Here is a 21,126-nt window from a genome sequence, read left to right as displayed (position 1 = left end):
GATACCCAAACGATAAGTTTGGTCCATACACTCACGCTCCCATTAGCAGCATCCGATCAGATCTCACTCTTCCGTTATCAATTATATACCGTCCACCCGAAGCGAAAAAAGGATCCGATCAGTTTGTTTCAATTTGTGCAACATCATAATATAGCAGAAAAGTTCACGTTAAAAACTAATATCAATAGTTACCATATAAGAAAAACGTTAAATTAGATACTAATTCCTTGGTTCAGAGACATCAGGCTCAAAAACATTTGTTTTATTTCTTCTTCGAGCAAATTTACATTGCTTAAAGCATGTTTTCCTTACACGCAAAAGGCCTTTTAACGATTAGGCGAATTTAATAATGTTCCACCTGTATCTTTGTTGCGTGCTAGTTTAATTTTTCCTTCACCGCAACTTTTTTAATTATTTCTTCGATATTTTTGCATCAAAAATCCAATTACATACATATTTTCATTGGTTAATGGTCGTGATTTGATGTCACAGGTATGTTATGTACAAAGCATTTGACAGTCGCTCGTGAAAACACCTTTTGGTCGCTTTTCTTCTTATTTCGTAGAAGCTTTGCGGGAAACTTGTTGGTGTTCGCCGGTAGATGGCATTTTCGATTAAACATGGGTTTGTGTACGAACTGCATTCATTCGATAGAGTGGTTCGACGATTTTAACTCGTGTTTTAAAGGGTGGTATGAGTAATTTTCTTTCCAATTTATACAAAAATAAGCAAACATCTTTGTGGAAGTATTGAACAATGGAATCGTAATGGTGTTTATTCTACTCAAAATTTCTACAAAATATCTTACACAGTAACAGTGAGCTTAAAGCTATTATCTAAATGTGCCGGATGTTGTCTGTTTCAATGATTTGTTCGGACAATGTAAAATATGTACTGTTATACCACCAAAGCCAGTATGGTTCCATTAGCAATAGGCGAACCTCTGGCATTTCGATGCGAGAATGATAATAATATTAGGAACCCTTTCATCACTCCTGAGCCAAATTTTATCTAACCGAACTGTGAGTTTGGTGGAAAGAAATGTACTCAATGACAACTGGAAGACAATTTTGTTTTATTCTTAATTTCACTATTGTTTGACTATTGACATGTTCGTTTAAGGATAGCTTTTCTCAAGCGTGCAAGTTTTATTTGTTTTAAGGAACAAGCGTTTTTAAAGAACAAGCGTTTTTATAAATGGAACAAATCTGTTGCCAATGCGCAGCTAATCGTACTGTAAACCGTTTTGCCAAAATTAAAGTTACTGAAAACATGCTTATATTCTTTCTGTCTTTTCGAGAAATATATTTGGTTTATAATGCTGTCATTTCTTCTATCGAATAGAAATGATCATTATCAAATCAACAGATTGTACGTTAAACAAATAGAAACAGTTTCAAAATCACATTGGTTTCGTCTCTACCGTCTGATACTCTATAACAATAAAGTCACTACCTCTAATGAAATTCCTTTAGAAGGCTTAACACACAATCGTCGTATTTGGGAACTTTAGATATATGTAGAGTTGAGTCGAATCAAATTCGAAATGTTTTATTGTTGCATATAAATTTCACTTCTCAGCTGAATAAACTGTTTTCCGATGGCGGGTAGAAAGTGACACGTGCAGTTTTGATACCCCCGAACTCCGACGGCGTGATTGGCTAGAAGTAGCCATGCTCGGTCGTCAAGGTAACGACCGGAACCAGTCTCGCTTGGCGCTACAACTGGTCTGGGGCTGCTGGCGGAAATTCGGGACACCATCACGTGCACTTCCGATCCAATGCGCACACTTCCGAGTGCGTTCGCGGTGTTGCTTACCACGAACTGCACAGTTTGACTTTTGTTTGAATTCTTTATTGATTATACTTTAGGCGGAAGTATGCCCAATGCTTCTGCAGGGGCAAATCTTATCTAAACTTCTTCCAGATGCTGGGAGAACTCTTCGATGCTGACGTAGGTTCCGGTGACGAAGCCGACTACGCCGAAAAATATCAGCCCAATGTTCTTCCAGAGTATCCAGTTGAACCGTCCGTAGCCGGGTTTCTCGTAGTAGGTGACCAGCTCGATGACGGCCGGGAACATCATGCCCAAGGTGCTCAGGCATACGGCTCCGATAAGGGTCACGAATGGACCAATGTTCGGCAGGGCGGCTGCAATTATTACGGTGAGGGTCTGGAATGGAAGAAGAGATAGAAATTTAGAAATAATTATTTTAAAGTTATTTTAAAAATTGGATTCTAGAATTTTTTCAGTCGCTTGGTGTTCTAATTCGAATTGTTACTGTTTAACCCTCTAGTGCCCAATGCCGCCATTTGGCGGGCTTCAGTCGAAGTTCCGAAAAGCTTTAATAAATACTTAAAAAGTGTGGTTTATAATGATTTTATCGAAGTCCGTTTAGAAATTAATTTGGGCACTAGAGGGTTAAGTTATTGGTTACTTACGAACAAAGGCTAGTATCTTGTTAAACATGTCTCGATTGTTTGACATACTCAGTTTTCGAGTAGTTTTTTTCGAGTACACTCATTGGAGAGCAGAGAAAAGAATGGGTCATCAAATATTATTTCCAATAATATCTATTTGCAAGTAGCAAAACAAAATTTCTCAGATAAAATGATTGCGTACCAAATGCGGTAACAAATGCAACAGATGTTTGCCGTTCTGATATTTTGGTTTCCAGATAATCGAAAACGGTTTACGAATTGATAGCAATGAAAGTAAGTTGGTAATTGAACCTTCTGGCAATCCGATTAGATTGATGGAAAACCCAGTTTCAACTCTATTAAACACTGCTTGTGATGTTTAAAAACATTGCATTTACGGCAGCTTCTGTTAGTCCTTCATCGCAGACCGTGCTTACAGGATGAAATATACTGCAGTTTTAGTATTTCTATTGCTGGCCGTTTCGGTTTCAGCTGTTAAGGATAAACGTGTTATTGGAGGTTCAATCGCTACGGCCGGGCAGTTTCCGTATGTCGCCGGATTGATCACTAGAATCAACATCCTGTTGTCAGGTCAATGTTCAGGATCGATTCTTTCAACGCGAACCATCCTCACTTCTGCGAGTTGTGTTTCAGGGTAAGGTTAATTGGTTTATGTAATTTGTACTAAGAGTATTACACAAGTTATTTCTATAGCATACAAGATGCAGTTGTGGTAATGGGTGGACTGTTGCTCAACGACGGAAACGAATCAGGTCAACTGCGTGTTACGGCAACACAATTCATTATTCATAATGGTTACATGGAAGATACTCTAGACTTCGATGTCGCTCTAGTCATTCTTCCGATTCCGATTTCCTTCACTGACACCATCACAGCGGTGCGTCTACCGAATCGCCGTCAAGCAGATGCTTCCTTCCTAGGACAAGAAGGAACATTTATGGGATGGGGCAGATTTGGTGACGGTACAAGCAATTCGGAAGTTCTGCGCTTCGGAACCTCACGGGTGATCACGAATATCGCTTGTACTGTGAGTTTGGTAACCGAAACCGTATTGAGTGAACACATTTGCACGGCCGGAACGGACGATGATGAAGGACACGGTTCACCTTGTCAGGGTGATAGTGGCGCACCGTTGACCATTCTTGATACCGATGGAATCACCACTCAGATTGGAGTCTTCTCGTTCCATTCGATTCTGGGATGCGGAAGTGGACGCGCCGCTGTTTTCACACGCATGTCTGCCTACCTCAACTGGATAGAGGACAATTCTGATGTTCCGATTGAAGACTGATGATTTACGTAAATTGTGAGTGCTAGCTTTAGTTACAGTTAAAATAAAGTTGCTTTCGTGATACTCTTTAAAAAGTATTATTTTTTCGACCGTGACAACCACTTTTTGAACAAAATGAATCATCAAATTATAATGGTGAATCTGCATAAGTAAACGTTCTATATGGTTTTATTGATTTTTATCTTTACCTACATTAATCACGTGTTGCAAAAGTTACTTGAAAAAAAAAGACCATCGTACACTTTGTTGACATTCCGTGGGTTGAAAACTTTAAACCTCACTCCACCAGCGCTATCAATTAGGCAGCCTTCGCCCAGTATCGGTACGATGCGGTGAATATGCTTATCATCACGAGTGAAGAGTATACTGATTTTATGATTTTAAAATTGGACGAAGCGAAAGTGTGCGTCATTGTCAAAACGACCAACTAATCTCGTGTTCCATAAATCGTGGTGCTAAAAGTAGCATTTGAATTTGCGTCACCTTTCAGGTTGTAAATATAAGGACTTATTCTAGCAATCGAGGTGATTGATGCAAATCTTGCAGAACACCACTTCTGCTGGGCTGACAAGCTAGCGTTTCAGATTTAACCAATAAGCACTTCAAGCTATAGTTGTCACGAACAGGATAAAAAAGGATTCTGTTTTCTATATCTGATATAGCTCACAATGGAAGTAGCATAAAAATAGTTTATTACAGCAATTCATTCGTCACAACCGAATTAAAAAAAAGTTTTACTTTTCATGAGGATTGTAGGGAAATTGAGTGATATTACATCATTATTTTCAAGACGAAGATATAAATTTTTGTCAAGGTATACGAATTTCTTGGCACTCGAATTCTTTCGAGTAAGTGAATATATTAGGTCGAGGATAAAAATGCTTATGCCACTGAACAAATGAACTGATTCTGTATGCGGACTCTGTAATCTTTGTATTTATATTTTTTTTGTGAGATTTGGACCACTGCGACCATTATTTTGATCTTTTGTGGTTGGTGGTAATTATATTACAAACATTGACATCTACAACCATCTAATGTTTGGCGTGAAAAACTTTAGCTTCACTGCTCAGCATGATTTTCACCTCGGCAGATTCGTAACGACTACCCTCCTGGATTTCACTTCATCCCAAGCAACAATCCAAAGACGATTTAGTTTTATTAACATTTTATAGAAGTTTTTTTGAAACATTACTTAATCTATCGAGTTTAATCATAAATGTATTTAAGTACTTGTGGTTTTTATTTATCAACAGTTCCCAAGAGTTATTAAAGAACACTTGAAGAGTCCTCCAAAAAACTCCTTCATCAATAAGTGTAATAAGCCTGAGGAGCGGTTTTGAAACGCACTCAATATCCCTTTCAAAATACCTATGAGAAACTTCCATAAAACTTCAATAGAGTTTTAAGATAGTTTTATGGTACTTATCTTTAGGATGAATCTATCTTGAAAATGTGCCCATAAAATTTTCTTAAACCCATTTTGTCTCATGAAAGAGCAAAAAAATTGGGGAAAGAAAAGGATCTAGAATAAACAAAAATTTTTGGCTCATTCAAACAACCAGCTCATACTAAATCAAGTCAGCCTAAATCATACTGGGGCTTATTACGAATGTCACCTCACGGTGAGAACGAAATGTAAAAATCTCACGGTGAAAAAAGACGCGTGCAAATCAAATGGGAATCACTTTCACCGTGCCTATTACGATTGTCACTTCACCGTGAAGTGACTCCCGTAATAAGCCCTACTAAATCAAGTCATTTAAGGATATATTACTTTTGGTGTTAAAAACAGCAAAAACTCAATACTCACTAACGGACATGAAATATAAGATGGTAGAAATTTCAGTACAGGTCGGACTCGATTACCAAAACATTTTTTATTCCGGTTAATCGAATCACAGAAATATATTTAAATTTGCGATTAACGAACAGAAATAAATAGGTATTTCCTTTTTTTTATTTTACGTGTATGATGCAGTGGCGTAACCAGAAATTATTTCTTGAGAAGCAAAAAAGAATAAATTGGACATGGATTATTTTCAGTTAAATCGAACATTTCCCAAACATGCCGGAAATGACATAAATGGTAACAAATATGCCAGAAGGGGTGGTAAAGGCAAAATTTCGGAAAAAAATTAAAACGATCACCAAAAAAATGAAATTCCGGATAATCGAATCTAAAATTCCGGATAATCGAGTCCGACTTGTACCTGAGAATGACAGAGAAATGGTATTCATTCCCCTGCTTCATGCAATATGTTGCATTTCTTCATTTTGCTCTTGTTTAGGCCCTAATTATAAAATACACCGGATATTTGTTCTAAACCATTTATTGTTTCTTGTTCAAAAATCGCTACAAGTACACTTTTCCAACAGCGATGATCACAAAAATGGTGCTTGACTGTAAACTACGACTGTGTTGTCAAACGGGAGAGGGGGCTATCTTAGATAAAATTTGTTTGTCTTGAAAAGTTCAAGCAAGTTTTATTCAAGAACAAGTATCCTCCTCCGTGAATGCAACAAGTAAATGCCAACTTGTCAAAATACTAAAAAAATCTTATTAGTCTTGCTCAAGAAGTTTTAGTTAGAAGCCGTCTTATGAGGGATTAAAATAAAACCAACGACAAATATGGCAAACAGACTGTGATTAACTACGTCAAAATAACAGCCATTTGTAATTAAACGGTAATAAAAGGCCGAGATTCCTAATGCTACTAATAATTCTGGCAGTTCAGTAGTGAATGTTGACCATGCTGAACACAAAGTTTAGTAAAATGTTCCGTAGTCCAGCAAACCCGAACTTAACGAACATTTAGATAAATTTTTTTTTCTAAATTAATTACTAATTTGCCAGTAATATCATGGCGCGTTGAAAATTACAAACTTTTTTGTCTTATAACGTATAAACTTAACGTGGCAATTAAAAATTTACAAATATGAACTTGAAAATACATGTAGATTTATCAACCTATTTTATTCAACGACTGCTATGACATTCATTTTGGAGAAAGAGTAGATCGTTGGGGTTTGTTTAATAAATTGATCTATGTGAATAAAAAATAAATTCTGTTCGTAGCGAAATAAGCTAGAAAGAAGAGTTGCGAACCTGATTTATAAAACTCTCGAAATTTGTTACAGTTTTCATCATGAGTACATACCGATAAAAATATGAGTTTTAGGCAAACTTTAGGAACTATTCTTGAGAACCTTCTCTAGCATGGGCCTCTTTGATCTTATGGGGATTTTACGGCTAATTTGTAGCAGTTTTTGAGAATAATAAGATTTATGCCCTGTTCAAAAGAACAAGCTATCAAAACTTCTTTAAGTACATCTCAAAACTGATATTGTTACTTGGGTTTTGCGTACGGGGTATGGATCATAATTTGCAAGTTGATGCGGTCTGTGCTGACTTGAAAGCCGCATTCGAACGTGTCCATCACGGCGTGTTATGTGCTAAATGCGATAAACTAGGTGCTTCAAAAAAGATGGTGACATGGATTGATTCATATCTTCGTGATCGCAAAACTGCCATCAAATTAGGAACGTCGCAATCTAGCTTATTCAAACTTATGACATCTGCACTAGACTGCAAGAACTGATTGATCTTTTCGCTGAATGGTGCCGCCGTAATCATATGTCGCTAGGAATTTGATGATCCTGGTACCTCGAGAACCCTTAATTGTTGGCTGGTACGTTCCTAACTGGAGTCTGCCTGTGTCGTATGGGACCCATATTACGAGTTTTGGGCCTAACGTACTGAACGCGTGCAAAAGTTTTTTGTCTGGAGGGTTTGCCCCACTGTGCCATGGAAAAACCCCAATATGCTGCAGCCCCATGAGGATTTCTGTTCGCTGGTTGGTATAGAATCATTATAACAGCGACGAAACTGCACACGAAACTATAACTGACATCTATGGTTGCCCAAACATTATGTCGTCACTTCAACTCTACTACCCTATCGCCCTCAACAACATCAGCGACTTTTGCAGATACCTCTGCAACGTATCAATTATGGTCTGCATGGACCCATTCTTCACCTCGTGTTGGAGTGCAATCGAAGTAGACAAGTTCTTGATAATTCATAATTGTTTGTTTACTTTAGTTGTTGTATAGAAAACAATTGTTATGTTTGTATTCTAGGACTCGGCTCAACTGGGTCGATGCACGCTGCATCCCTTTTTTTGTTGCCGATAGGGTTGCTGAACAGAAGCGATTTTACCGGGTTGTCGTCCGGTATCCTCGCGACGTTTCCGACTTTCGCCAGATATACCATGGGGTTATCTGCAAGCAACGCGTGCAGCTTTGCCATTTTCCGTCCGTATGCACTCTACCGCAGATAACCCGCAACACCTTTTGAAAACTCGAAGGGTGTTCAGTTCCACCGCAAAAAGCGTTGTTGTCTCGATTGCGTAACTTGCTATACATTAATGCTACCAAAACGAAAGTTATGTTCATAACAAGACGTCAAAGACCCGAAACCTTACCAAACCTTACAATAGATGGCGACATAATAAACTATGTCGACTATGCTACCAACCTAGGCGTAATTTTACAGAATAACTTAGAATGGGACAGACAAGTTTATATGCAATGTAGTGAAATCTATGCCGGTCTGCGGCATTTGAAAATAACTGCGAACTGCCAATATGTTGCATGTTGATTTGAAACTGAAAATGTTCAAATCTCTGCTACTTCCACATTTCACTTATGGGTCTGAGCTTATTATCGCTGCTTCTGCACGGGCTTTGGACAGGTTACGTGTGGCACTGCATTGCTGTGTTCGCTGGGTTTTCAACCTCAATAGGTTCGCCCGAGTAACACATCTACAAAACCAAATTCTTGGTTTCTCTTTCGAAAACTTTCGTTGTCCGTTGTCTTTCAGCTGTATTTAAATTTATTCATGTCGGTCCCGAGTACCTGCGCGACAAACTTCAGCCGTTTCGTAGTTCACGTGTAAGGGATTACGTCTTGACGCACTTTTTTACTTCGCAATACTTTTGCTTAGTGTAGAATTTTATAAGAAGTAATTCTTACTCTACATGCTCAAATAAAGAAATAATAATAATAATAATAATAATAATAATAATAATAATAATAATAATAATAATAATAATAATAATAATAATACTAGGTAGTCCCCCAAAAAAAAATTCACCAGTTTTGTCCGTGGGTAAAAATTGATGAAAAGTTGGGTATAACCAGTTTGGAGTGTATTATTTACATGTGCGAAATTTCACAACAATCGGTTCAATGGTTATTGATATGTCATCGAAACAAGAAGAAAAGCGCCAGAGAGTTTTGCCGCCGTCATGGAAAACCACGACTGCAACCATGAGATTGATCGGAAGACAACCGGGAATCACTCATACAACTGTCTCGGGTTGTAAAGAGTCCCCGGCTACCGAGTGGCGAGCCGGAAGTGGAAGAAAATCGAAGCTTGTGGAGGCCCGGGAGGTGGATTATATGAAGTTCAATCCGAGCCTTTCGATTCGCGACGCAGCTCTGAAGGCAAAGTATTCCACCTGGTTCGTTCAACAAACCATGAAACGAGCTGAGCTGTGTATATTCGAGCTCCGGAAGGCACCTAACCGGCGTGATCCCGCGTTAAGAAGCTGTATCGAGAGTGGTTAACGAAACCGATGTGTGTGGTTATGGATGCCGAAGCCTACATCAAGGCAGACGCGAGATACCGGGGCCGGAGTTCTACGTTGCCAAATCACGGCTTGATGTTCCAAAAGACATAAAGAAGAAAAAAGTGGACAAATTGACCAAAAAATATTTGTTCTGGTAGGCCATATGCCAACGCCGTAAACTGAGTAAACCGAACATCACAACAGGTAACATTAACGGCGAAATTTACCGCACCGAGTACTTCCAGGAGCCTCTGGTCCTGGTGTCGTTAATGCAGTCCCACGGAGGCGAGACATTATTTTGACCGGACTTAGCATCATGTCATTACGCGCGGTCTAAATTGGATTGAAACGTTGATTCTGTTCCAAAAACCGCCAACCCCCCAAATTCCCTAGAAATTTGTCTGGCGGAAAAACTTGGACGGATCTCCACTAAAATGAATTTCTGCAACTACTGTGGGTTTCTGGAAAACGTTATGGTTTCAGATTTAGAGGATTATATGGATGAACCTATTGTATTTCAGCAAAACAACGGTTCTATTATTGTTTCCCGACAAACCAAGGTCGGTTTCCTGAAAAAGACATCACCGTAATTGATTGGCCAGCATGTAGGCCGGATTGTAATCTGATCTAGAACCTTTGGGGTATATTGGCTGCAAGAGGTTACGCCAATCGACGCCAGTTCAACACATTAAATGACCTTAAATCATGCATACGTTCATGCTGGCAATAAATCTCTGTAAATACTCTTCATAACCTTGTCAATTCAATGCCCAGAAGAGTATTTGAAATCATTAAGAATAAGGGATGAGCTACAAAGTATTAACCAACTGATTCACTCAGAAAATTTAAGCTTTCACTACGTTGACTTGAGGTGCGTCTAAACGAATGCATCAGCTTCTTTTCGGATTTTTACATTTTTTATGCTATCAAGTGCACCTTTTTTGAAGAAATGATGCTGTTTGTTTTAGTTTATTATAACAAATAAAAATCGGTGATGGCATTCAAAATCCAATTAGTTTTGGAAGAAAAACTTATGAAAAACATGCTGCGTCTTAACGAACGCATGTCACTGTATAGACATATTTTCTCACCATCAATGGATGTTATGACAAATTCCACTCACTACGAGCGTTCTTTCTCACAAATTCAAAAAAGAGGAAAAGTGACAAATATTATCCAGGTTTATAGTACCACACTTGAATTTTCCAAAATTCCGTCAGTAGTTCACTGCCGCACATAGCAAGTCAGTCCCATTTGCATTTTCAGCAAGCCGAGAAAAACACATTTTTATATACCTAAACTGGGGTGATTTTGATCACCGGGGTGACTTTGATCGCTGTACCTCTTTTTTAAAAATGTGATAAAAAAGCGCTCGTAGTGCTTGGGATTTGTCGTAATCATCACTCATTGTGTGGATATATGTTCGAATTGCTACTATTCATGCATTTCCAGCTATTTAAAGAGTGTTTTTCATGCTAAAATATTAATTGAAAATAAAGTGTATTTTTGGCGATTTTTGTTGCATACAAACAATCGGTTCAAGCAGATTCAAAACAACAAGTTGCAATACGTAAAGTTTTTGTATTTTATTTCCAGATTAGTTCTTAAGATGAACAAATATTATAACAATATATTTTATTGTTATTTTTGCAAGTTTTTCCTCGAAGGCAATGTTGGGTCCCAATATTTTTCACAGCGTATTACATATTTCTTCTTAACAAAAACCCAAGACACGAAGTAACATGCAAATTTGGACAATTTCATAAGTCATATTCCTCGTGGACTAGTTTTTGATGATTTTAGACCACCTTCTCTCTCAGTAAATAATCATATATATTCTAAAAATTTTGTATGAATCATGGACATTCGTCATTATAAACTGTTCACGTAGAAAGTGAATGGTCCCCAAATTGCTTTCCATATTTATAAACTCGTTTAAGTCCAATCAAAGAAATAGTTATCGGTTTCCGTTATACTCTACTAAATTTTTTGGAAATAAATATTGAAATTCAGTCCGCAAATATATATTTCGACTGTGACGTACAGTCTTCCTCTGGTAAAGAGCAAAGCGTAAATCCTGTTTTTTTTATTTGTAGTAGGTAAAAATGAAAATTTAGCACCCTTAATTGGAGTTAGGTAGGGAATTATGCGGTCGATTGTTTACCGTACCATGTCTGGGGTTTTTGGGAAGCAGATTGAATAGCCATGAGGGGTGGTTACCTGCGTCTTTATTGAGAAGCGTGCATGAGTGTTGTTTATAAATTTCTAAACTTTCAGCTACGTCTAATTTCCATAAATTATTAACGGGGCGGAGGAGGTGAATGTTATCCGAAGTTAGTGGATGTTCCTCGTTAAAAATATGTTCAGCCACTTTTGATTTGAAATGGTGTGGTGGGGCATTTGTTGAAACTTTACTTGCTTTGGTCACTTCTGCGAAATGTTCTTTGGAACGTATCAATAGGTTACGTTTAGTTTGTCCAATGTAAACCATGCCACAGTGACTGCATGCAATTTTATAAATTCCAGCTTTGTTCAGGGTATCAATAGGGTCTTTGGTAGACCCTAATTTTGTTTTGAGTTGGGTATTTCTACTAGTGTAGACAATATCCATCCCAAATTTTCTAAATTTTGAACGAAGTGGGCGTGTCAAGTTAACGTCAGATTCAACGGCTACCCTTTTCAGATCTTCTGTTATTGGGGTGAGTGTTGTAAAAGATTTCCGAATTTGAGCACGCTTCTTTTTATCGACAATGGCTTGAATGATACTTTCATTGTAGCCATTAAGTTTAGCAATTTCGAAAATATATTCCAGCTAAAGGAATTAGCTTGGCTACTTCACTTAGAGGTAAAGTTTCCATGCGGTGGATCATATGATAGAAGGATGCCATTTTATGCTGGAAGGGATGGTTTGAAGTGTTAGGTATTACCCGTTTTGTATTCGTGAGTTTCCGAGAAATTTCAAATTCCAAGTCCGTAGACTTTCTGACTACAACGACGTCCAAGAAAGGGTCTGTTGTTAAGTTCTTTTTCAATTGTGAAGTTTATATTTTTATGGGTATTATTAAGGGATATGAAAAAAGTTTCAAGATCCTCCTTCCACATACCTCCACCATCGAATCGGTAAGATGTTCCTCTTCTCTAATGTACTTTCTATATTTGCCATGAAGAGCTCACATAGAAAGGGAGAAAGAGGATTCCCCATTGGTGCCCCTTTAGTCTGTTTGTAAAATTTACCACGAAATGTGAAGTAGTTTTCTTTCATGCAAAGGCGTGAAAGTTTCAACAAACTGTCAACTTTCTTTTTCCAAGTATTATCAAAATATTGGGAAAGAAGCCAGTCCTCTAAAAGGTTTAAGGTTTCATTCACTGGAACGCTAGGAAATAAGGCCGTAACGTCAAATGAAACCATTATCTCATCAGATTGGATGTTACCCGAGGATCTTAAATTTTCAACGAAATCTCCGGTGCTCTTTACTGATCGACTTGGAAATTTATGGGGCATGGCTTGAAATTCGTTTTGGGCTGTTCAATTTAGTGGAAGTAGCAAAGTGTTACTCCAAATTCATCAAAACAATAAAGTGATCAAAGTCACCCCGGAATGATGATTGGTGTAAAATTTTTAGAGCATATTTAAAAACAGCGAAATTGTTGCTAAGCTTTCGAAGTAGTGACTGAATCTTTTTCAATGCATGCCAGTACTCATTTTAAAAATATCAAACAATATTGTTTTCAGTATATTCTGAAAATATTTGAGATACAATCAAAAAAGTGATAAAAGTCACCCCAGTTTACAGTAATTTCATACCATTGCTTCTTATGAGATGGGACAATATGTTTGGGTGTTTTCCCCAAGTTTTTAAAAACAAAGCTACCATTTCCGCTTATAACCTTAATTTTAGTGAAAATGCAAATGGGACGGACTTGCTATGCGCGGCAGTTTAGTTTAATAAATTGTCTAAACTGCTGTTAGACAAAAAAATATCAATAGATATAGGAACGTTTACGCATTGCATGTTATGCAAGACCAAGCATGGAAAGGTAAACAGTTTCGTTCAACAGCTTATTATTTTTCAGTTGTTCATGTGCAACCCCATACAGAGCAGTGCAAATGCATAAAAAAAATTATTGTTGTGCCCCAGGCTTATGAAATATGGTCTTTACTTCAAACTTCTTGAGAATTGACCTACTAAACGGATCAACGGAATGGACACATCGGTAAACGATTAGGAATTTCAGTACTCACCACAAGTCCGATACGGATTGTATATTCGGCGGCATTTTTATGCTCATTAAAGTTGTGCTTCACATTCTTCCAAATGATCTCCATCGGCACGTAGAACTGCAGAGTGTAGGTCAGAAAAATAGCTATAGCAATCATAATCTTTACGGCTTGTGCTAGGCTGAAAAAAAAGAACGAAAAAATAATGTAAATCAAAGTGGTTTCAGTGCTCTTAAACTATAAATGGAATTCGAGAAAAACTTACATATCTTCCACAGGAAGATTAAGCGTAATGCTGCCATGCGTTCCCTCGCCATACTTCAAATATCCAAGGAATCCAACGGCAGCATACAGTGCCACGACGACAGTCATGCCGGTGTTCAGTACTCCGGGACATCCGATAAAGTGCTGGGGAGTCTTCATGTTGTTTTCCAGCGACATGACTACACCAATACCTTCGAGGGCAAAAATTACTGTGCCAAAAAACATAGGCATATGGTGAATTTCGGCAATCGCTTTCCGCTCCGAAAATGCTGGCAGATCTTGGGTAATATAGTAAAACGTTATACCAACACCCGCTCCGATTAGGACGTTGGCAATCATCGAGAAGGGTGTAAGATATTTGAGCTTTCTGTAAAATTGAGTTTAAGTTCTAATCACTGAATTAAGCCATTCAAGAGAAAATCTTACCTGATCAAATTAATGCATATCAGTGGAACTAGCGTCAGTAAAATGTAGTACCGAACGTCTAAGTGGCTGTTGGTATAATAGTCCACTACCTGTTTTACGTTAGTTGCTACGAATACAAGATAGATGCAACAGCATCCCATCAGATCCAGCACAAGGAAGAGATTTATGATGAATCTCGCTAGCCGGGAGTACTTTTTGATTCCCTCCGGGCCGGCCAGGAATGCCGTTTCGGCTACGTCAGCAAAACCCAACGAAGGAATCTGCGCTCTCCTACACAGCAGGTGCGAACATTTCACTAGAATATGAATACAGTAGGTACAGATGGCACCGATAGCTAGGGTTGCTGCCAATCCAAACCATAGGCCGGCGTTTACAAATGCCAACGGCATCGCAAGGATTCCCGAACCAAGAGAACCTTTGAGCAAGTGAATCAGGGTGTCGACATCAGATGTGGGATGGGTTAGTTTCCTGTGCTCGAACGGGTTGTAGCAGGCGGCTTCCTCGTCATCTCTAGGCATTCCCACCAGCGGAAGGGTCGAGCCAGCTGCCGTTTGCGTCGGAACATCCGTCAGGCTTGCCTTCATGTTCCCAAAAATGTAGTTGCTTACGTCAGATTTACTAGAGCCGGTCCAGTGGGGTCGAATGGGCTAAAAATAAACAATACCAAATTGTTTACTGGGATTGTAATTGGATCAAATTCTACTTCGCTTCCTAGATTGAAATTACGTCGCAAATATAGGTACCGCGGGCGGCTCTGATTGGAAACAGATATCTAAAACGTGGACTGTGCCTAGCGCAACCCATAATAGCCGGTCGTTGTGTTACAGCTAGTAAGCCGAAGCCGCCGCATGTGCCGGTAAATATGCAATTACCAGACTTGTAATGGGCAATTCAGTTCTGACACCTGATCACAGCCTGTGGGAAGGCGCAACTGCAGTAGGAACTTCTGAGGCGAGTGATTAAATAAAAGCATGAGTAGAAACTGGTCGTGCAAGTACGTCGTCAAATGTACGTTTCGTTCCGGGAATCGATAAGCACTGCAACTAGTCTTAGAGGAATTCTAGTTTTCATAACTAGAGTTGCACTACTTACGGTAGTTTGGTTTATGAAAATAATGTGTATAATTAATGTTAAGGTTGCAATGATCAGGCTTTGATAATTAATCTTAAAACAAAATCTGTCAATGTCGATGTATGATGGAGTAACACAAACGAAATTAATTGCATTTTAACCGAGCAGTCAAAGAAGCTGATGACCCGAAATTGCGTAATTTATCAAATATCACTTGTGACTTTCGATGCGTAGGTTGCGCAGAGTAGAAGCAAACCACGATTTTTCCCAGAGTTGTTTTCGTGAGATAAACGCAAATATCGTGCGCCGCAAAATCTATCCTGAAATAGACCTTTAACCAACTGGTGGTGGCGCTTTACGGTCGTAAGCTGACCGCTGCATTCCGGAGAACATTTTCTATAAAAACACAGATGTTTTCCAATCGTCTTTGTCGGTGCTATTGGACAATTCAGTCAGGTCGTCTATTTTCGACGAGACAGTGATGAATCGAGAATATTACTGGGATGCATTTTTCGAAAAACAACATTCTTTTTCGGTGCACTTGAGTTCGAACTCAACTCTCAAGTTACTTGCTTGTAAGCTAGGGGAACTGCTCCATTATTCATCTCATTAAGCCGATATTAACGAAGAATGCACGGATAAAACACCAAATTTTCACGAAATCATTGAACAAATAAGCTAAATATGCTTACGTACTCTTATGGAATCGTTTAGCATTGTATATTTAGTAAATTAACTAGATTTATCCTGAATTTTGTAAAACAAACCATTTTTCACAACGCTTACATATCCATCTCAAAACTTGAATCACTGCCCAATTATTCATATCACGATGCCCCCATATTCATCACACTGTTAATCATGAATGAATCACATTATAATGAATGCACGAAGCCGCAGCCCATTGAGTAGTTACCTAGATATCCGCTGCAGTTGTTTACGTGCAAAATAGGTAACCTAGGTAACCACTACAGTGCTGTAGGTTTATGTCAACATTTTCAGTATGATTTTTTCGTATTAACAGAAACTGATTTGGCAACTCTTGATTTTCTTCAACGCAGTAAAAACAGATGAAAATACATACAGTTGAAATTTAGGAATTGTAGAAATTCAGCTCTTATATTTCTGCTAATTCAAGCTTGTTTTAGGAAATTTGAGGTGAATATTCCAAAGATTAAAGTATTCTTAGTGTAGTGAGTGATTTTGTTTAGTGATTAAAATAAAAAGTGGTCCGCTAGTGATGAAAAAATTTTTGGTTGGCAGCTGAACGAGTACCGTTGTAGTCGTATAGAACAATGCGCGGTTTTTGTTTTCTGAGGTAAGTGAATAAATAAAATGAGTTTTCGAGTGCAGATGCCCGACTATGATATCAAATTTAGAGCTTTCAAAGGAGTTTTTGAGGATTCTACTTTATGAGAAATCTAAAGTTACCTAAGAAGAATCCATTCCATGGATTAGCAGAGTGGTTTAGTTAGAAAATATGCGTTTTTTTTCCTGTTTTCAATTGTGTTTTCATGTTGTATGAGATGAATATATGGGCTGAGATGAATAATGGAGCAGTTCCCTTATTTAGGCGTATGTTGAAGAGTCAATACTAATCAAGAGTCAAGTCTAATATAACGCGCGAATAGCGGTCGATGCCGGTGGACTACGTTCGTAAGTCGTGTTCTAGCTTTCGGTGTCGTCTCGATGATGTCATTGCTAAAAAAGGAGCACTAACCAAGTAAATTTCTTGAATAGGACCTTATACAGATAACTAAGTTCGAAAATGTTGATATTATTACTTAAAAGTACTTCAAATAATATTTGAAAGAAACACCATAAATTTTCGGGTAAGTAGTTTTTCGACAACCTTATCTTTACAATACCATTTGCTTTTGAAAGTCCCGAAGAATTTACCAAGGGAGAGTACCTTGAAAAGAAGGAAGGATACACTACGAAGAAGTGTATTCAACTAGTTTCAGATGCAAGTTCATGAATTTTTGAAACTGCACTTTTTACTTCGACAAACTCGAAAACCGGCTTTCAAGAAACGAAGTCGAAAAAGTTTCAGGTAAACGAAAAAGTTTTCCGAGATTAAACTGGATCTTGACATTCTCCATACTTTTAAGCATTGTAGAGATTTGAATAAGTATATCCTCTAGTTTGTTTTCCGAATAAGAGTTTCAGTATTCGTTAAAAAAACGAACGATTTGATCATGGGTGAACCAAACTTTTTGCATCAAACGGTGAATCACAACCTATTACTAGATATGGACCAACCACAGAATTTCACAATTCCCACAACCGCACAGTTTAACCCAACACATTTGCTTTACGCTAAACGGTTTAGCATCGTGTTGACAAGTGCTGCCTTAGGTGATATGCAAATAAGTTGCAATTTTCTATCATTACGCTGTCATGCCTGATCAATATCGGTCAGCTCTCGTGGCATAGAGTGCAAATTAATCACACTCAGCGGCTTCGCGGCGAAGCGCCAACCGCCCGAACCGGTTTACACTGGTGCAGGAGGTTTATTTACTTAGAATTTCTCTGCCAATGGCCACCTACTAACGGCTGGCGCTACTAGCTGTCGAGTTGCTAATTATTATACGAACAACCTTTGAAGGTCGGTTCACAGTCTGTGACATGTTGCAGTGCGATGGCCAGCGCACGCTTCCGTATGCAGCGAAAACAGCTGAAATCGGTGTCTCGAATCATTGAATTGTTGAAATTCCAACCTCGACCCATCCGCAGCTGATTTACGGAAGTGCCATCGGTCACTAAGTTTCTTGTGGACGGAATAATCGGCGTCTTAGTAATTGTGAATTCTTGGCCCTTGTCCCATCCGGTTGGTTCTTACTGTCACTGTTCTCCCAGAGTCATTGATCGAATTGAGGTCAGGCCGCGTGCGCACGGTTGCGTGATGATCATGCACGAAGAATTCACGCAACTCGCAGCATGCGCACGTGTGCCACGCTGATCGTGTGTGTATGTGTATGAAAATCAAGAGCAGATGTACTTGCAAACGCGCAAACAGTTTGGTGTTCAGATCTGCGGAATTGTACAATTTTGACACGCAACAAATATTTACTTTTGCGTACATCTCAACCCGTATTAGTGTGGCGGTGGAATTTAATTTGCGGGAATTGGTTAATCGGGGTTTTAAAGTAAATAAATTTTCAGGAACGAGGCATAGAGTCTTATTGAGTCAGAAAAACTAATTGATTGATCCCTGGTGCTTGATAAACAATCTAATGAAACTTCAAATTAGAGTGGTCGCTCGAAAGGAATTTTGACTCATTCAGCCGAACCTACTAATTGGAAATATTCCGGAAAACTACATCATACTTTTTATAGTCTGAATCATGCCCACTTCTTGCCGTGTTCTACACGGCATGGCACGGAAATCTACCGATAATGATGAACAACATCGTAACCCTCGGCGGTGCTGTTATCATAACAAATATCGCTCTTCTGATAAAATTCTAAGCGGTTTTTTTCCGCTCCCACTCACAGCGCAACCGTACCCGAGTGCCTGCATTGACTAGGCACCAGTTATACCATATCTATAGAGCGTCTGTTTTTACACCTTAGTCGAGTTTCCTGTGGCGACATCGAAGCTTCTAGACAAGTTTCGCTAAACTCTCGGAAAGTTCACCGCTAACCGGTAGACTAAATTATAGTTCGGAGTGGAAATTTCCACTGGCTGGCTGACATCAGACGCACTAGAAGTGTTCAAACAAATGCAGTATGGCAAAATGCTTATTGTGGTATATAAATACTCGGTTCCATCGAGTTGACACTTTTTTGCGAAACTCATATGTGTTTGCATACGAGGGTGGCTCTGTCATTTGGGAGGTTGAGATTTTTTTCTATACACAAAAGTACTTCAAAACTTTGCGGAAATTATATCTTAGTTTGGATGAAATCGATTGCACGTTGAGTAAAGTAAATTCATTTGCTGACCACCCTAACTATACATACTTCGCGGGCAGGTATGCAGCCAGCTCGTAACCATTTCACTTCGCTGTGATGCACTTTGTTCTGCACGAACTTAAGTCCGGTAAGGAAAGTGCAACGGTAAGCAGATTCGACCTGGTCGCGTAGAACAAATAGTGCTGGAATGTACGCTCGGCTATCATCAATTCTAAGGAAAAAGCGATTTGCACATTCATTAACCACACACTGTAGGGCGACTGGAGCAGGCGAGGTTACCGTGTTCGCATGACATGTGTCTGACAGTTAATAGAGTTATATTTTTATTTAGAAAATCAGCAAGCAACAATAGCACGTGATTAGTCAACCATTTGAGTGTTGTTTCGTTTTAGAATGCAGAAAATTGTTCAATAAGGTGTATTTTGAAATATATATATTCAAAAATTTTAAGACATTCAAGAAAACTGACTATGCAATTAAAAATATATAAATGTGCTGTTAAATCCTGCCACTTGGTGTAGGATCGAACTTCCAAGCAAAATTAAAATCTAAGCGGTTAGAATCGCAAAAAATGATATAAATTTTCAATTAACCCATACCAGATTCACCAATCTTTCTATTGAGAACATCCCAAGTAACACACGTTGATATAGAATAGTTAACGTTACCTATTCCATGCCATCAATATCACCAGAAAAGCGCAAAACATGAAGTCTAGTAGAACAAGTACCGATAACTGCATGAAAGCAAGCCAACTTGATATAATTAAGTGGCAAAATACATCTCGAGTACTAATACGGCAATGCGCAAATCTGTTGCTATGACAACTGTTAACAAGCGCATGCGCAAATGTGTTGTGTCTGCGCAGTGCAACTAGATCGACAATTGCTTTTATCAGTGGCAGTTTTAATTGATTATAAAATGATGACAAAAATAATATTCAACTTTTCAAAAAGAGTTGTTTCTTCCCCTTGAATATTGAAATTGTTTTCGCATAGTTTCTACGTATTCTGGATATAAAATCTAACAAAACTAGAAAACGTTGTTAGATATACAATAACAAAAAAACTGAAGTGATATTGGTTACACTGCAAGCGTTGTGTTTATCTTTGGATGGCGCGTTTCGACCCGCTTCGAATAAATATACAAATCGTTCATATAATTTAAATATTAATTTGATCAAGTTATTTTGAGTTTGCTGTTGAATGCTACGACTATTGTACTAAGGAAAAGCATTTTACAGGTACGTAGTGTTGTTATTAGGTGGTGTAACGTCTTACGAAAAGACCAAGTGATAGTGATTGTCATTCTTGCACTCATGTTATTAAAAACATCTCCAAAACCAGAAAAAACGAGCTTGTTTTCGAAATGCGGTTGTATTACTGATGAAAAGCAACTTCAAACACAATATAATAGCACAAGTTTTCAATTGCGCTTGTAGTACATTTATATGACTACTTTCGTTGTTACTTATTTTCTAACATGTTTTGTGTGTTACTTGAGATATTAAACCGAACACTTTTATTTAAGGGACACATGAAACCTTCAGTGTATAACCATAACACATTTTTGAACGTCTTGTGTATGAAATAATCCATTATTTATATTTCATGTTGTTACCTATCTCAAAAAGTTCTAAAAACTTGACACTTTTAATCATCTCTTCCTGGTTGAGTAGATTTTTCGCTTTTTGGTTCAACATTTTTTTTCGATCTTTATTTTTTTGAATTATTGAAAAGTTCTTCTTGAAAGTTTGTATTTTGAATTTTTTTTTTCAAGTATTACGCACAATTTTGATAGAACTTTGTTGTGTGGTGTGGTTCTAGTATTTCTGTGGTTACTGAATTGCTTCTGGAGAGA

General features: G+C 38.2%; 2 protein-coding genes across 4 annotated transcripts in view; one reads left to right on the top strand and one right to left on the bottom strand.

Annotated features, from left to right (window-relative positions):
- Nucleotides 1–749: 749 nt before the first annotated feature.
- The window catches only part of LOC129730639 (proton-coupled amino acid transporter-like protein pathetic), a 63,566-nt gene continuing 43,189 nt past the window's right edge, over nt 750–21,126 (bottom strand). For 2 of the 3 annotated variants that reach the window (XM_055690143.1, XM_055690144.1), the window contains exons 2-5: nt 14,278–14,924; nt 13,853–14,218; nt 13,612–13,768; nt 750–2,172 (exon numbers count right to left, since the gene is read on the bottom strand). In XM_055690143.1, coding sequence (XP_055546118.1) covers nt 1,912–2,172; nt 13,612–13,768; nt 13,853–14,218; nt 14,278–14,924 — 1,431 coding nt within the window. In that variant the 3' untranslated portion in view covers nt 750–1,911. Of the gene's footprint in view, nt 2,173–13,611; nt 13,769–13,852; nt 14,219–14,277; nt 14,925–14,980; nt 15,205–21,126 lie in introns of those variants that run through there. The other variant, XM_055690145.1, reaches the window with a different exon arrangement.
- On the top strand, nt 2,861–3,732 carry LOC129730640 (collagenase-like). Its single transcript, XM_055690146.1, has 2 exons — nt 2,861–3,075; nt 3,135–3,732. The coding sequence occupies exons 1-2, from the start codon at nt 2,861–2,863 to the stop codon at nt 3,730–3,732; spliced, it is 813 nt and encodes a 270-aa protein (XP_055546121.1).

This window comes from Wyeomyia smithii, chromosome 3, assembly GCF_029784165.1.
Source record: "Wyeomyia smithii strain HCP4-BCI-WySm-NY-G18 chromosome 3, ASM2978416v1, whole genome shotgun sequence".
Classification (NCBI taxonomy): domain Eukaryota; kingdom Metazoa; phylum Arthropoda; class Insecta; order Diptera; family Culicidae; genus Wyeomyia; species Wyeomyia smithii.
The sequence above is the reverse complement of the archived record's forward strand: the minus strand, read 5'-3'. Positions and strand labels throughout refer to the sequence as shown.

What these genes read in the sequence shown, in the direction of transcription:
- LOC129730640 (XM_055690146.1), top strand. Translation starts at nt 2,861, where the DNA reads ATGAAATATACTGCAGTTTTAGTATTTCTATTGCTGGCCGTTTCGGTT. An exon ending in TCTGCGAGTTGTGTTTCAGG is followed by an intron (nt 3,076 to 3,134) that starts GTAAGGTTAATT and finishes TTATTTCTATAG; the next exon opens with CATACAAGATGCAGTTGTGG.